The following is a 17,569-nucleotide window of genomic DNA, read 5'->3' as shown; positions in this document are numbered from 1 at the left end:
CCTTGTGTTCTTTAGGATGGGGCTCGGCTGGCGGTATGTAGGAAGTCTGCCGGACCTTGGGGTATCTGACTGTGTGTGCGCCACCCACAGCTGGAAATAGATCTCTGGATCTCGGAAGAGAGGTCAAGGATGGAGATAGGTCTTTGAGTAGCATTCACAGAGAGGCATTTGTCCAAGCCTTAAGAGGAAGGTCATCTTAAGAGAACATGGGCAGCCACAGAGGACAGGAACAAAGGTCATTTCCAGATGCCCAGAGATGGCAGGGACTGGACAAGAGACAGAGAAGGAACTAAAGGGGGAAGAAAGCATCAGAGGGTGGCATGAAGCAGGCAGCTGGGCAACAGAGAGCTCACGTCAGATCACCGGAGCGGGCAGTTAGGAGGGCAATGGGGGCTTCATCAGCACAATCTTATAATAGGGGCAGAGCTAGCTTACTATGGTTTGGGGTACTAAGAAAATAGGGTAAGAAATGAAAAAGAGAGACAGAACAGGAGTTAGAAAGGGGATGTAGGGTCAGAGGCTATATATTTTAAGGCCAAATACACAGCAGAGCAAGAATAACGAGAATAGGCTCCTGGGAAGGCTGGAAGTAATGGGCTCTCATAGAAAGCTAGAAGGTAAATATGAGGCCTTTGTGGATTAGCTAAGACGGTAGAGGGAACGGCAATAGGAACATTCACATTAGATTTCTATCTTCTTGGTTAGAAGCAAGCGAGGAAGATAAGGTCAGCTATGGGTTGAGAAGGGGCAAAGCTCAGAGGCTTTAAGAAATTTTAGTTTCCAGGATGAATTCCTGCCCTTGAATCTTAGTTTCCAGGATGGGTCTCTGCTTCCTGCTTCCAAGCTTCTCTGCCCTTGGCCTTCTGCTTATTCGATCTCTGCCTCTTGCTAGATTTCTGCAAGCTTGTGCTCCACTGGCCTGCTCTTCTTCCACTCCCCTGCTGGGCGTCCCTGGCTGCTCCTCCTGGCCCATGCAGGCTTGGCCTGTGCTGACAGCTCTACCTTCCTGCTCTGGAAGGGGCCAGCTCTGCCTTCTCTGTGGCATCTGGACTCCCTAGTGCCCACAGAGCCTTGGGCCAATTCCAGCCATCTCCTAAATGATCTCTCCTTCTTCAACCATCCCCTATCATTCTAAAATTCTGCATTTAGCAACTCCTACCTTCCTCTCAACCCATCAGTGTTCTCCAGACCCCACAGGGCTCTCCATTGCCAGATGAGGCATTGAGCTGTGGTCCCAGACCTACAGAGTCTTTGAACAAAAGTTGAATCTGTGCAGGCAGCGACAGGTATCATCCTACCCTGTTGCCTTATAAGTCCAAGGCCAACCCAGGCACCCGTGTCATCTGCCCAGCCTCTGTAGACATTTGACCATGAAGTCCACGCTATCTTGGGATTCTAGTATGCTTCTCAAACCAGACTGTCATTACTCTGCAAACCCATTATTCCAGAAATCAGTCTATCCTGTTCCCCTTCCCACTCTCGGCCCAAGTATGGTCTCCCTGGCTCTCTGTATGCCTGTCTTCCATCCTGCCATTCCACCTGTCTGCAAGGCTTTGCCCTCTCTTCTCTACCTGTTATACTAAGATCAGCCTTAGTATGCCTCTCAAGGAAGCCTCCGCAGACCATTCAAACGCACAGCGTTTTCTGCCTGGGCACCCTCACTTGGCCCTTCTATATATTTATTTGTTCCTTCAGTTATCCTCCTTTTTTTTTTTTTTTTTGGTAACCTTCTTATTTTCCCCGACCAGCCTATAAGCAGGGCTCCCTTTAAATCTTACATACAAAAAACCAACAGAGCAGACCTGCTTTTGTGTAATCTACCTCCCACATGACCCAACGATTGATTCATGAAGATTGGTCGCCTCCTGACAACCATAAAACATCACAGCAAGCCCAGATTCATAGCACCTTTAGGGCAGAGGTACCCAATACATGTTTATGATGAGAAAAATATAAAAGCCAGAAATCTCTCCATATTCAGAAAACTGAAAGGATAAAACAGGCTCAGGGTTGGGCTGTGAACTCTCTGACTTGACAAAAACAAACAACTCTTGGTATATATCATGGTCACTTGGCCATCCAAGGACAGGCATATTTTACCAGAGCAAGAAGAGAGACCCATTAGAAGAAGCAGGAACTTGGAAATCCAAAGCTCTGGCCTCAACACCAGCAATGACTTACAAGGTGAACTTGGACAAACCTCTCAAAAGATACTGATTCTTAGAGGTAACTGGATCCTTCCTTCCCACATGCTGCAGTTATACCAACAATCTGGCTGTGAGGGAGAGTGGGTGGCTGGAGTAGGGGGACACTGTCAGAGTGGGGTGAAGGCTGCTCACCAATGGTGACCCCCAGCCCATACTTCTGGTTCATCTGCCCTCTATCCCAGCTTCTACGTTGATTCCTAGGTCTGACCAGGCATGATTGCAGAAAACAACTTTACTCCCAATTCCCACCCAATCTGTTTGCTTTAGCTACACACAGTGCAGCAGTCCCCAGCTGAAAGTCTAAAAATACAAACAATGTTAGCACGGACTTGGGTCAGCACATACCATGCTATGCCATGTATGAGCCCAGTGGTGTGACACCTGGGTAACAGACAATAGCCACATTCCCCCTTGCCAGAAATTGAGGCCCTAAGAGAAGGCTTTACTGAGTTCTGGAAATCTGACCCTTCTAGGAGGCTGGCTGGGTGCTGGCAGGAGGACTGGACGTAGTTGGGTAATGGGACATCTCTGCTAAGTGAAATAAGTGAGACAGAGTAAGACAAACACTGTATGGTATCACTTATATGTGGAATCGCGAGGGGGAAAAAAGAGGGGGGAAAAGAGAAGGAAAAAAGCCAATTTTATAGAAACAGAGAATAGAATGATGGTGGCCAGGGGAAAGGGAATGGAGGGGTGTAGGCCAAAAGGTACAAATATTTAGTTATAAGAACTGTAAGTTCTGAGGACCTAAGGTACAGCACAATGACCACAGTTAATAATACAGGATTGTGTACTTGAAATCCGCTGAGAATAGATCTTAAGCATTCTGACTGCAAAAAAGGAAGGAAAGAAGGAAAGGGGGATGGGAGGAAGGAAGGAAGGAGGTGGGGAAAGAAGGAAGGAAGGGAGTAAGGAAGGGGGAGGGGGAAGGAAAGAAGGAGGTGGGGAAGGAAGGAAGGAGGCAGGCAGGGAGGGGGAAGGAAGGAAGGAAGGGAGGCAGGCAGGGTAGAGCGGGGAGGGAAGGTCAGATTAATGTATCTTGGTAATTATCTTGGCAATTATCTCGATCTTAGTAATTATTCCACAACATATATGTAAATCACATCATCCTGTCAGATACTTTAAATATACCCAGCCATGTTTGTCAATTATTCTTCAAAAAGTTGGAGGAAAACACAAAGGTAGAATTTGAGAAGTGTTTCTGTACCTCACACTTGGGAAATAGCCAATAATTGTTCGCTCCAGCTGAAGAAGGTTTCAGGTTTCTTTAAAAAGAAAAACAGCCAGAAAAACTCTTCTGAAGGAGGAAGGGTGCTGGGGGATAGAAGAAGCTGGGTCGTGTTTAGTGTGACAGAACGGAAGGGCTGTGTGTAAGAAATGGAGGAAAGAAGGTACGGCAGGGATCAAATGGGAACTGAGAATGATGAGTTGGAAAAACGACCTTAGATCTGACTGCAGAGGGAGGCATGTGAAGGAGTGAAGCGGAAGGGGGAGAAAAGAACCGAGGTGGATAGACGCAAACAGCCACCTAGGCAGAGACAGCAGGGAGGCCCAGATTTCCAAACACGTCTGGGTGGGCAAGCTGTGAAGAAGCGACGGCAACTAGAAAAGGTGGGATGGAGGGACAGACAAGGGTGGGGTTGACCTTGAACCTGACCTCCTTGTAACATCAGACGGTGAGGTCTTCTCCATCACCACGTCCCCCTGAGGACAGAGGGCGCATGTCAAAGGGTAGTGTGGGAGGCCACAACACAGGCGGGCCACGCGAGCACTCTCAGCTCACCCTGCAAGCCAGTGCGTCCTTGCTGGAAGGCGCCCGTGGCGATGCCAAGAAGCACACACAGAACGGCTCTGCAGCAAAGGTGCTCCTTGGATAAGCTGTTTCGGAACAGAAGTCTGAACAGCCCTGGACTCAGTGGAGTAAGTCCTGGTGCCTGGATGGTTTAACTCTGAAAACAATTAGACATTCTCGGCCTGATCGGACTGCCCAGCAACAAGAGAGCTCCTCCGTGCCAACTAACGACCTGATCGTTTCAGCATTTCTTAAGGCAAAGCTTTCACTTTTTTTCTGAAGCCTGTATGTGATAACTCAGGCATGCAAGGCAGCAAACACTGAAGGTAGGCTCCTGCCCTGCAGACGCTACTCCGAGACTCCCAACGCTGAAAACAAACATGGGCTTTCCTGGCACTCTCTTAGCATTTCTCGACTCCTGGTTTCTCTGTGTGTGTGTTTGTGTATGTGTATGTGTGTGTGTCCACTTTTTTTTAACTGGAAAAAGGACACCTCATTGAGGAAACCCATACATAATATGAAAAGGCCTAGGTTCCATTCTCAGCTGTTTTCAGACAGAGCCAACTTCCCAACCCTGGGAAAGGTGGTAACCGCACTCGACTAACAAGGCATCCTGGTGGGATTCATTAGCGAGACAGGACCGTTTCTTAGGAAGAATGTCTTCTAGACGACACACAAGATGATGCTGTATTACGGGATTCTTAGTAAGCCAACACTTAGTGGTGAGGGTCTCGCTTATATAATGTTTTATTCATAAATGTTGCAAAAGTGAAATGAATTATAAATGCAAAGATCATCTGTCAGAGACAGGAATCAGTAACAGCATTTCAGGGCTGGGGTTGGTGTGTACCGGGTCTAGTCAGGCAAACGTGGAGCTTTTTAGTTCCGTGGTGCCCATGTGTTCAGGTCGGCCTGGTTCTCCGGAACTGAATGGGTGCTGTCACTAGAGGTCAGGCGGCCCACCCAGGCAACTTCCTCCCAACCATCTGTCCACATTACAAAACCGGCCGTTGTGAGGGTACCAACGGTAGGCTCCAGGCCTCCCTCTCCACAGGACCTGTAACATCACTGGGAATAAAAGGGCACTCTGCCCAAAGGCAGGGCCAGGCTCTTCAGAGTCAAACTAAGGCCTCAGAAGAGTAGCCATGTTTACTTAGCACATACTATGTGCCAGGCACTACACTAGGTTCTTGCAATGCGTATTCTCTCATTGCGTCCTCAAAAGCTTGCCATGCCAGAGGAACTGATATTAACCCCACGTGTAAGAAACTAAGTCACAGAATGTCGGGTAAATCGCTCAGGGTCACACAACCTGGAAGCGGCAAAGCCAGGACTGAAATCTGGTTCCCTCCCTCTTCCCAAGCACCTGCTCCCTCTGTCTACATCTTGCATAAAGTTTCAGGAGTGCGCAGCTGTCATTGCCGAAGAGGTGTCTTCACAACGGTCACCACCATACGGCAAAAATCTTCAGCACAAACCAATGGCAAACGCAATGTTGAGAGTCCAAGTGACTTCACAGAAATAACTAGAAATCGAGGGAGATACAAGTTATAAACCTCATTACTAGGGTTGCTGTTGTTCTATCCTTACCACTTAGGTGAAGCTGCTCATTAACTTTGAAGTGTGGGGTCCTGGAGCCAATCTGCTTGGACTCAGAGCTCAGCTTGGCTACTAATCTTAGGCAAGACAATGAACCTCTCCGGGCCTCAGTTTCCTCATCTGGCAATAATAACAGAACTTGCCTTAAAGACCTGTCATGGAGATTAAATGAACATGCCAGGTGCTCAGAACTATGTATAGCACAGAGTAGATACTGTAGTTATTTTTGCTACTGTGGGTCTGTGGGAAAGACGCTTAAGTCCACCCAAACTTCCTTTTCCACAGAACAGATCTGCGTAACATGTAACTTGCAGACTTCCTACTGGTAGGCCCTCAAAAAAATGTTCATTTGTTTTCCTCTTCCCAAGACAGCACTACCACTCACCCTTCTAAGGCCTCAGTTTCCCACACTATAAAATGGGAGACACACCCATTCCCTGGTCACCATCCACCTCACAGGCCTGTCACAGCCAGATCCTGCCAAAGGCCAGGCTGGATGTGAGGAAACCCGGTTTCTACTTTCAGTTCCAGCTTTCAAAAAGCCACTTAACTTCCCTAAACCACCATTTCCTCATTCATTCAGTCATTCTATTATAATCTCAACACATATGTTCCAGACAGAGTGCTCTATGATAGACATGCAAAGAGAGAGAAACAAGGGACCATCTCTGACTTCAAAGCACGCACACTCCAGTTCAAGATGAAGGCAGGTAACCATTAAGGGGATGAAGTATGAACAAAAGAGATGGGAGGACCAAAGGATGCTGTAAGCAGATCTACCAGGTAGGGCAAGGAAAGAGTCACAGGAGATAGGCCCTTGAGCTGAGTCTTACGAGATGAATGGAAGTTTCCCAGACAGAACTGTGGGGAAGATGCTCCACCAATGGAAGTTTCCCAGACAGAACAATGGGGAAGGTGCTCCACCATGTGCGAGGCTTAGAGACGCCAAACACAAAAATGATAAGCAATTACAGCTGAGTGCAGGGCCCATCTAAGGGAGCAGCAGGAAAGAATAATAATACCTTTCCCACTTACCTTGCAGGATTTCCGAGACAGAATGGGAACACATATTAAAACACTGAAAAAGTGCTACAGAAATATCATGTATGCTCATTATTAGTACTCTAGCAAGGTTCGTGATGGACTTGATTTTCACCCATTTCCTTCCAGTGTGAGCACTCCCAGGACTGTTTCTCCACTGAGAGAAAGCAAGGAGGGCTTTAGCACTGATCTAAGTGCAGGGGTGGGAGGGAGAATGGACAAGAGAAACATCTAGCTCTTTGTTTCAATTACCACAAAGTTTTTCAAGGTCCCTTAACCATAATGCTTCTCGTAATTTAAAAGATTTCAGTCATTATCGGCCAGAAAGGAGACCTTGACCCCCAAACCATGACTTTTCAAACATATTTGGCCATAACCCATGTTAAGAAATACATTTTATATCACAATCCTGTGCACACGTAGAAAGTGTCAGTTACAGTCTCCTCACAGATTTCATGACTTGCCAGTGGGTCACCACCTGAGGTTTGAAAAAGCACCACCCTGAGAGACAAGAAGGTTTATGGAAGGTTTTTTTTTTTTTTTTTTGGTGGAAGATTTCAAGAGTACGGTTCACAAATCCCCTCAGCCTTCTTTCCTTTTGCCTTTCAAGACACTGCAAAATAGAAGAAAATCCAGTCCATTTCCCAGAAACGGAGCATCCTCGTGTGCACAGCTCACAGGGTGTGTTATCTGACAATAGAAGTTCTTCCATGGAGAAGGCTTCCTGTTTGGTTGCTAAGGCTGATTAGCCTTGTTAACAGGTAGGATTTCAAAATTCACGACTCTCTCTTAGGCAGGGCCATGGTGCCCTATAGAAAACAGGATCAGATGTCCACAATGTCTTTTCCATAGGGACATTCAATAAGCAACTTCTTTCATGTCATCGTGACTCAGAAATGAGCAAGCCTCTGCCTCAGGGCTGCTAAAATGGGAACACAATGCCTAGATGCCTTTCCACTCATAGACAGATTCAAGATTCATGCCACCATTATCTCTACTACCACCTCCCTCAACAAGGAAAACGTCTGCCCCCCTCCAGCTCTGTAAACTCTGTGGGCAACCAAAACACTAACGCTGGAAAGAAACACGAAGGTCATCTGGTCTCCCTCTTTCCTTCCAAAGAGGATGGCCAACTAAACTTTCCTGGCTCACAACTGAGCTATTTCCTTTTTTAAAAAATTTAAGTTAAATTAACTTACATAGATTGTACTATTTGTTTCAGAGGTGAAGGTCAGTGATTCATCAGTCTATACAATATCCAGCACTCATTACATCATGAGTCTTCCTCAGTGTCTATCCACCATTTACCCAATCTCTCTCCCCTCCAGCAACCTTCAGTTTATTTCCTCTGATTAAGAGTCTCTCGTGGATGGAACTAGAGGGTATCATGCTTAGTGAAATAAGTCAATCAGAGAAAGACAACTGTCAAATGATCTCCCTGATATGAGGAAGTGGAGATGCAACATGGTGGGTTAGGGGGGTAGGAAAAGAATAAATGAAATAAGATGGGATCGATCGGGAGGGAGACAAACCATAAGTGACTCTTAATCTCACAAAACAAACTGAGGGTTGCTGGGGGGAGGGGGGGTTGGGAGAGGGGGAGTGGGGTTATGGACATCGGGGAGGGTATGTGCTATGGTGAGTGCTGTGAAGTGTGTAAACCTGGCGATTCACAGACCTGTACCCCTGGGGATAAAAATACATTATACGTTTATAAAAAATTTTTTTAAATTAATAAAAGAAAAAAAAAGAAAGAAAAAAAAGAGTCTCCTATGGTTTATCCCCCTCTCTGATGTCATCTTGTTTTAGATTTCCATCTCTTCTCCCATGATCCTCTGTTTTGTTTCTTAAATTCCACATATGAGTAAGATCATATGATAACTGTCTTTGTCGGATAGACTTATTTCACTTAACATAACACCCTCTAGTTCCATCTATGTCGTTGCAAATGGCAAGATTTCATTTTTTTTGTTTTGATGGCTAAAAAAATATCGGACAGTTGATGAATTTGCGTGTCTTCCTTGCCTAGGGGCCATGCTCATCATCTCTATATTGTTCCAGTTTTAGTCTATGTGCTGCACAACTGAGCTATTTCCTGTTGTACCACGAATGCATCTGCACGGGCTTTCCCTGTGGTACAACCCAAGTTTAGGTGTTTCTACTGTCACTTTTGATTCTGCCGTTTCTCTGACTTAAAATACCTTCCCCCTCTGCCCATTCAAATCCCACCCATCCTTCCAGATCACATCCCAAGCCCTCCAGGAAGCTGTCCTCACATGGCCAAACAATGATGCTTGCAAGTCAAGAAGGGAAAACAGCACCTGTCCATCCCAGCTTCCTTCTCTGAACTGAGATTCAGCTCCCTGAATTCATGTATCTCTGCCTGTTAGATGCTGTTTAAGAGACGGTTAATGTATATTTACGGAATGACTTTCTAATATTTAAAAGAAGGCATATTTTTAGGAAGCTTCCATCTTAACCTTTTCTACAACATACATATCAATGTGAGCAAAAAAAGGTTTAAATGATTAAATCAGATAATCATTACAGAAATCAATATTAAGCTATTCATACAAATACACATACTTAGAACCAGTAACTACAAGGATGGAAGAGCCAGCACTGCTGATTTTCAAAGATACTATCATCTGGGAGACACTCGTGTTAGGCAACGGAATTCTTACATGCATCCCAGTGAGCAACTGAGGGGCCTCGTCCCTGAGGAGTTGCTGCTGGAGATGCTTTCATGGAAAAAGACTCTGCTTTGAAACACAGTCAACATACTGAACTCTGTGTTGACTTTGGTTACTTACTGTTATTACAGGATCATTGGATTTTATTCCTTGGAAAGAATTTAAAGATTATCTATTCCACCTCAAGGATGAAATTTCATCAGGAAAAGGTGAGCTAATAATATACTTCAGATCCCCCCTACAGAAAATGACAGATTTGAGGCTAAAACCATACCTTCTATAATCTAAAGAAATCAGGATCTAGAAGCCCAAAAACCTCATACCATCCAGCCCTTCAGTTTCACTTCCTCTGTCTCCAGACTTCTCGTCTTCCACCAGATCCCTCTGTCTCACCGCTAAGGAACTTCCCCAGGTCCTCGCCATCAAACCGTCTTCCCGCCGTGAACCAATTCCTCCACACTGTTCCATCTCAGCACCACAACTTCTCTCATCTTACTTAGCAATTTCACTCTTTATTCCATTTTTCCCCCCCCTTATCCAACCAAACCTGCCCAAACCACACTGCTCTTCTATTTTCCCCTCTGTAACCCTCCAGTTACATTCCGGGACCAAGACTGTCCTATGGAGTCCTGTTCTCCCCACCTAAGATTACACCTTTTCTATCTCACCCTGTATATGATACATAAAATGCTTTAAAAAGAGAGAGAGAGAGAGAAAGAACTCTTTCTCTTTAATCAAGAAGGTCATTACCTTCTGGACACATGGCCTTTAAGACACATGGCCAAACAATGAGGCTTGCAAGTCAAGAAGGGAAAATAGCAAATTCATGGACGATACCAATAAGTACTGAATGTTAGTTACCTTTGCCAAAAACATCCGTATCCTGCCTAGTCAAGGGTGTAAAAACTGATCAATGTGAACACCCCCCTCCTTTTCTTACTCTTAGCCTACATTCTTGTCAAGAGGCTAAATGAAGAATGACATGGCCAAACCAGAAGATGGGACAAAGAGGAAACCAAGGAAGTCAGTAAAAGTCCAAAAGCCAGGAATCAAAACTGGCTGCAGAATACGGTGTTAAACACATAGGTTCCAAAGGCCAATGGCCCAGGGACACTAGCGCCCTTATGCATGCATCACTGAGGGCCCTGGGCAGGCTGCTCTGCTCAGTTTCTTCATCTGGTCAATGAGGCTAATGGTAGCACCTACATCACAAGATTGGCATGAGGATGGGATCGATTATCATCTAAAAACACATAGGACAATGCCTGACACCTAGTAAGGACTATATAACTACCTGTTAACTAAAATAAACTCTCAGTTTGAAATCATTTTAACCATCATGCTGTGTGTCTGCTGACTTCCATACCATACTGGCAAGTTCAGGACCTGGAGATATCCTGATGGCTCCCGTCCCACACCACATAGTCCCTGCGTCCTGGACCATGAATTGCTGCCCAAGAATTCCTTCACATCAGGGCTGGACAGGACATGCTCCAGAACCTCTCTCGGGAACAGTCCCCACTGCTGTGGCCATCGCACATGCTAAGAAATGGCCTCTCTGACACAAAAGACAAGGCCTGTGAGCCCTCGCAGCACCAATTCTAACTATAAACTGGACTGGAATTGGGGGCAGCCTACCAGAGAGAAAATAAAACAGAGGGAACATTTCTTGCACCAAATACGTCTTCCAGGGACAGGGCTGGCTGTGCAAAGCGAAAGTCCTCAGAGCTGTTCAAACGTTCTATCCTAAGGCCTCTCCTCCCTTTCTTCATTTTGTTCTGATCAGGCTCTTGGCTATACCAGATTTGATCTCCTCAAAGTCACCTAAAAACTACTTGTTTGCTAAGCTAAGCCCAGTATGACCTCATTAAACTCCACCTCCCAAAAGAGTATTAACATTGCTGATACTCCCTTTCCTTGATGGCTCTCTTCTCGCAGCTTCTAGGCCACCATATTCTCCTGGGTTTTCCAGCTACTCCTGGGAGGGCTCTTTTGCGGGTTGTTCCTTGCCTTCCCACCCTCCTCACACCAGAGCATCCCAAGGTCTGTTCTTCGGTCTCTTCCCCATGTTCTCCATCCACATTCACCCTACCATGGTGAGCCTATCCAGTCTTGAGGTTTAAAAGACCATTTCTTCCCTTAATGACTCTCAGTGAATCTCCAATCCAGATTTATTTCTTGAACTCCTGATTCAATAACTCACTTGGATGTCTAATACAATTCTAAACCTAGTTTGTCCAGGAGCAAACTCCTGATCTTCCCCACAAACCTCTTCAGCCTCCCCATCTCCATGAATGATACTCCCCACTCTCCCTCCTCCTCTCACCTTGCTTCATACCTTACCCGTCAGCAAATCCTATCACCCTGACCTTTAAAAAACATCCAGAATCTAATCACATGGCATTACCTCCCAATTGCCCTCTGGTCCCAGTCACTATCACCATTCTGAGTACTGAAATACCCTCTTTAGCAATTTTCTTGCCTTTGCCCGTTCCCCTCACAAAATGGCAGCGAAAGAAATATCATTAAAATGCAGGTTCCATCACGTTACTTCCTTGTTCAAAACCTTCCCACGGCGTCTCCTCTCACTTGGGAAAGCAAAAGTCCTTATGATAACTACATAGATCTACATAATCTGAGTACCTCCCAACAGCCCTCTGACCTCGTATCTTCCCACTCTCCCAGCTTGCTCTACTCCAGCCACATGGGCCGCCTTGCTGTTCCGGCCTCCTATGCTTACTGCGTCTCCTGCCTGGTGACCTTCCCCAGACACACACGGCTCGCTTCCTCACCATCTTCACATCTGCTCAAAAGTCATCTTCTAGCTGAAGCTAGAATTGCAACATAGACCTGCTTAGCTTCCTTATCTTATAAGTATATTAAAATGCACTATGAAATTATTTTGTTTATCTATAAAATACTTATGTTGTCTTCCCCTACTGGAGTAGAAACTCCAAGTAGGTTGGGGATTTATGACTGTCCTTACTCACTACCACATTGCTATTACCTAGTAAACACCTTGCGTACTCTAGGTAATCAGTAAATGTTTGCTGAATGAATGGGAATAATGGCTCACTTGCTTCCTCCTTACCTAAGACAGTCATCACTGTCTTCATCAGCTTCATGGGTGTCTTCCGGCGGCTGATGGACCCACTCGTATGTGGAGACAAAACATTGGTTTTCCTCTTGACATACATGTAGATCCGCAGGTACACCACAACCATGATGAAAAAGGCCACAAGGTTGGACACGGTCCAGAAAATGAGGTAACTCCTGCTATAAATGGGGGCCAGGGAAGAGCAGGCAGAGATGTCACAGAGGCAATTCCAGCCCAGGGTGGGGACAGCCCCCATAAAGATGGCGATGGCCCAGATACACAAAATGAGCAGCGTCACCCTCTTTTTCGTCAGGTTGCTGTGGATCCTCATCCTCATGATTGACATGTGCCTCTCCACAGCAATCACCAACAGATTGGTCAGAGAGGCGGTCAAGCTGGTGTCCAGGAGCCCCTGGCGGAGAAACCAGCGGTTGACAGTCAAAGTTTTTGACACGGGGCCGGTGTTAAACATCAGGAATACGTAGGCAATTCCAGCAAAGAAATCCGCAGCGGCTAGGTTAGCCAACAGGTAGTAGAAGGGGAAGTGAAACTTTCTGTTTTTGATCACCGCGGCGATAACTAGAGAATTAGAAAAAAAAATAAACAGGCAGAAAAATGTTCCGACACACAACACGATCACAAGCTTTGTTCCTGTCCACTCATCAGCAGTGTCTGTGTTGCTCCTGTTGTAAAAAAAGTCCATCCGCTTGTCATAGTAACACTCATTCATTGTGGAGAAGGACTGAACATCCTAGGAAGAAATTTAAAGAAGAAACAAACATCACTCTTTGCAAATTCAGTCACTAAACCACCAATTGCCCCCACTAAGCCCCAGTTCCGGCCAACGTCCATTAATCCTTCGGATCCCAACATAAATGTCCCTTGCTCCAGGATTCTAGCCCCTGACCTCTTATTACAGCATTGATCCTGCATCAGTAACTGTTGTCTCTTTCCCAGGCTAGGTGCAAGCTCAGGGAGGGAGGGTCTATGTCTCTTTTGGTTGCCATTTAATCCGAAGACCCAACTGCCCTGTCTGCCTCATGACAGGTATTTGACAAATGGCTGGCTAACTGACTGACTGATTGTGGATCGGCAATAGATCAAATAATTCTGAGTCCTGCAATACCACTCTGCATCAGTAATAATTACGACATAGCACATTAATGCTTTCTCGTGGTAGCTTCCAGCTCATTCCTTATATATGGGCTCTGTTCACTAGGCAAGGGCAAGTTGGTAATGCCAGGCACACACTGTCACCAAGATAACTGAGTGCTGAGTTACTCTTCACATAACCAAATGGATTCCCCAAGAGATCAATTTTCTACCACTTCTGATTCCACTCCTGAGCTTCCTTCCGCCATCTTTTGGTATCCAGCTATAATGACAAGGCTCACTTTTTGAGCATGTGACACAGGACTGAAGACTGTGTTCTCAGTACTCCTCCTTCATTTTTTGTTCACTTTTTCCTTATTGTCCTAATCCAAATTGTACCGGTGGTGAATGTGCTTACTGGATTTTCCAACCCAACCACTTTAAGTCAGGTTCCTTCCCTGGGCTTTCAACACAGCAGGTGGTAGAAGAGCCTGGCTCCAGGGACAAGACGGAGCTCTGGAGTTTGGGCAGACATGGAAGAACGTGAGAACATACCTGCCAAGTGAGGGCAAGTCCTTGGGACGTATGTCTGAAAGTAGATCCCAAACCGGGGTATCAGGCAGAGAGAAGACACTCATCTCAGGACAAGATCTCTTGGACACCAAAACTAAGGGATTCTGGCCAAGGAAGGATTGGGAGGGGCGCTAAGGATGTCTCTCCAACTACCTTGGTGGAAAGACCAGGCGTTCTGCCTCACAGTGGTCTGGCCACAGCTATGAAGGGTCCAGTCGAAGGAGACTGGAGTTGAAAGCTGGGAAATTTAGCGTGACAATGCCTGTGGGCTCCCTTTCAAGGAGCAAGGTGGTGATTTGTTCACTGGAGAACCAGAGATCCAGTAGGCCCAGGCACTGAGCAATCCACTGATGGGAATGAAGTGGCTCTAACAGCAAAAGCTTAATAGAAATGCCTAGCTTTGAAGATTCTCATAAATTCTGCTGTCCTATACCATATCCAAGAATCAGAATAAGCAGATCAGAGAGCAATTTGAAGTAGCACAAAATACAAATATATCTTAGGGAGTGTTCTTTTTAATTTATATTTTAATGGTATAAGGATACTTTTAAATGAATTAGATACATACTTCTCTGCCTTAGCAAATGGAAGGTAAAATACCATTTAATAAGCTTACAATAAGCAAACTGGGAGTGGTCTCAAGAGACAAATGGCTCTAGAGGCTCAATTACAAGGAAGGGGACTTGATTTTAATGACAAAACAAAAATTACTCTTTGGCAGACATTCACCAACGTTCAACTGCCAATAGCAACGAATTCCATACAGTAGGCCAATACACCTATGCTACATCATGGTCATTTTCCCAAATTAAAAATACAGATATATGTGGCACCTGGGTGGCTCAATGGGTTAAGCCTCCGCCTTTGGCTCAGGTCATGATCTCAGGGTCCTGGGATTGAGCCCCGCATTGGGCTCTCTGCTCAGTGGGGAGCCTGCTTCCCACTCTCTCTCTGTCTCTCTGCCTACTTGTGATCTCTCTCTTTCTGTCAAATAAATAAATAAAATCTTTTAAAAAATACAGATATATAATTTTAATAGCTTCACAATGTTCCAGTAATGATCATAACATGCTTTACCTAACTAATCCCTAAATGTTGGATATTTCAATTGTCTCCAATATTACCCTCTATAAGCAAGGCTGTTTTCTTGTGCATTAATCTCTACATACTTGGCCAATTATTTGCTTAGGATTAATCCATACATTTCAAGTTGAAGTAAAGAATATAAACTTATTTAAAGACTTTTGATACAGACTGTTGAACTGTCCCTAAGACAAATCATATTTCTAATCCCACCAGCAGCATATGAGAATTGAACAGGAGATACTAATCTAGTGAAATTCAATTTAAATATTCAAGGAGAAAATTCAGCGTTCAATAGTGTTGGAAGTATATAGAAATTCAAGACAAATAACCCAAGAGAAATTTTCATGGTGCAATTATGGTGCGTCCTTTCACTAATAAAAAATATTTCATGTATTTTATTTTGCTAGATGGTCTCAATAGCTAAGAGAAACGCATTTCTAATTTAAAAGTTATGTTATCCTTGACTAACTCATCAGTAATATCAATTAAGATGTCAGAAAGATGTTGGTATGAAGATACTACCAAAAAATTTTATAATTTCCTAATTTCCTTTGGAAGGGGTCTTAACATTTTAGTTTTGGTTCACAAACTTGGAGAAATTTGTAATTATATGATATCAGAAAACCTTAATGATTTTTATATTGATCTTCATATTTTATATGAATATATATTCACATTATATATAATTCATATTTTATATATTCATATTTTATATGAATATATATTTTATATATTTTCATATTTTATATGAAGATATAAATATCTTCATATTTTATAACTATCTTCATATTCAACCCCCCCATCAAAACCCAAGCGGCACATTCTTAGACATATTTAGACAAAAAATCATCCTGAGACTGAGAAGAAGTTTTGTCTTCCAAAGTTGAGAAGACACAGAAAAAACCATAATTTTTAAAAAAAGATTTTATTTGACAGAGAGAGAGCACAAGCAGAGGGAGCAGTAGGCAGAGAGAGAGGGAGAAGCAGGCTTCCCACCGAGTGGGGAGCCCTGATGTGGGGCTCTATCCCAGGACACCGAGATCATGACCTGAGGTGAAGGCAGACGCTTAACCGACTGAGCCACCCAGGTGCCCCAGAAGAAAACATAATTAACCAGAACTCCTACCAAGCAGCTCCCTATCTCACAGCCTCAAATCATACTTTCAGGAGAAACACAATGAGAGCAAATAAAGTTCATATGGGGAAACTGAAAAACAGTCCACAGGACGGAATATTATACAGCCACCGAAAATCATATTTACCATGAAGCTGTGGTAATATGAGAAGCAGCACATGCCATTATTTTAATTATAAATAATCATATATGTATGTATACATATACACACAAATTTTATAAATATAAAAATATATACATACACATATTTCTTGACAATCGTTTAAAAATATAGAAAAAATAACGAAAAAATCTTAAAAGTGTAAGTACTTCATTAAGTGGAATTAGGGATCATTTAAAACAATTCCGGTTTTTTCTCTGTTCCACATTTTCTGTAATAAATAACTAGACTTTTTTTTTAAATGTTATTGTACTTTTTTCTAAAAAAGATTTTATTTGAGAGAAAGAGAGCACAGGAGCATGGTGAGGGGGAGTGGCAGAAGGAGAGGGAGAAGCAGACTCCCCCCTGAGCAGGGACACCAGATGAGGAGCTTGAACCCAGAACCCTGAGATCATGACCTGACCTGAAGGCAGATGCTCAACCAACTAAGCCATGCAGGTGCCCCAGTAAATAAATAGACTTTTAAATGCTAGTTTAAAATTCTGTCTTGGGAGCATGCATTCTACTTAATGTATTCAACCTTTCTTTGACAAATACAGCTCCAAAAAAATCAAAATTGATGTTCAAAGGAAAAGCCTCAAGGATTCACTATGTTCATTATTACTACTCTCACCAGCACAGCACACTTTAGAGTTTTTCAGTGATAATGAAAATAAAATGGTTTTCTATTTAAAATTTCATGTAGCTGTAAAACCTTACGTGTTGACAACTATAATGAAATCAGGACGTCACTTACCCAACTCTCCTGTAAAACATTTCCTAATGCAATCATCCCAGAGCTCCAAAAATGAATGAATAACTGGCAGTTTTGTGAATTAGTGTTTTTGATCTTTTTTTTTTTTTTTCCTTCCCTGCCATATGCTGCCAAGCTTGTTGATCGTCCCCGGGATATACTAATGACAGATCACCATATTTTCGTAGTGGGAAATTACCAAAACTTCAGGGAGCTTCTAACAAATAATCAATGTATCATCTCTTGAACTCTCTCAAATCTTAAAATATGATTCTGGGATCCCAGCTTCAACATCTCCTCCATGGAGAGACCTTCTCCAATCTATCCAAAGTAACACTAGAGGCCTGTTTATCTTCACAGA

The 17,569-nt window shown here is 44.0% G+C and overlaps 1 protein-coding gene and 1 pseudogene across 4 annotated transcripts in view; both read right to left on the bottom strand.

Moving 5' to 3' along the window:
• LPAR3 (lysophosphatidic acid receptor 3) overlaps positions 1–17,569 on the bottom strand; it is a 105,508-nt gene that overhangs the window by 35,979 nt on the left and 51,960 nt on the right. For all 4 annotated transcript variants that reach the window (XM_045989732.1, XM_045989653.1, XM_045989823.1 and 1 more), the window contains one exon: positions 12,424–13,180. In XM_045989732.1, coding sequence (XP_045845688.1) covers positions 12,424–13,180 — 757 coding nt within the window. The remainder of the gene's footprint in view (positions 1–12,423; positions 13,181–17,569) is intronic.
• LOC123928307 lies at positions 8,624–8,720 on the bottom strand (annotated as a pseudogene).

This window comes from Meles meles, chromosome 1 (assembly GCF_922984935.1).
Source record: "Meles meles chromosome 1, mMelMel3.1 paternal haplotype, whole genome shotgun sequence".
NCBI classification, from domain to species: domain Eukaryota; kingdom Metazoa; phylum Chordata; class Mammalia; order Carnivora; family Mustelidae; genus Meles; species Meles meles.
The sequence above is the reverse complement of the archived record's forward strand: the minus strand, read 5'-3'. Positions and strand labels throughout refer to the sequence as shown.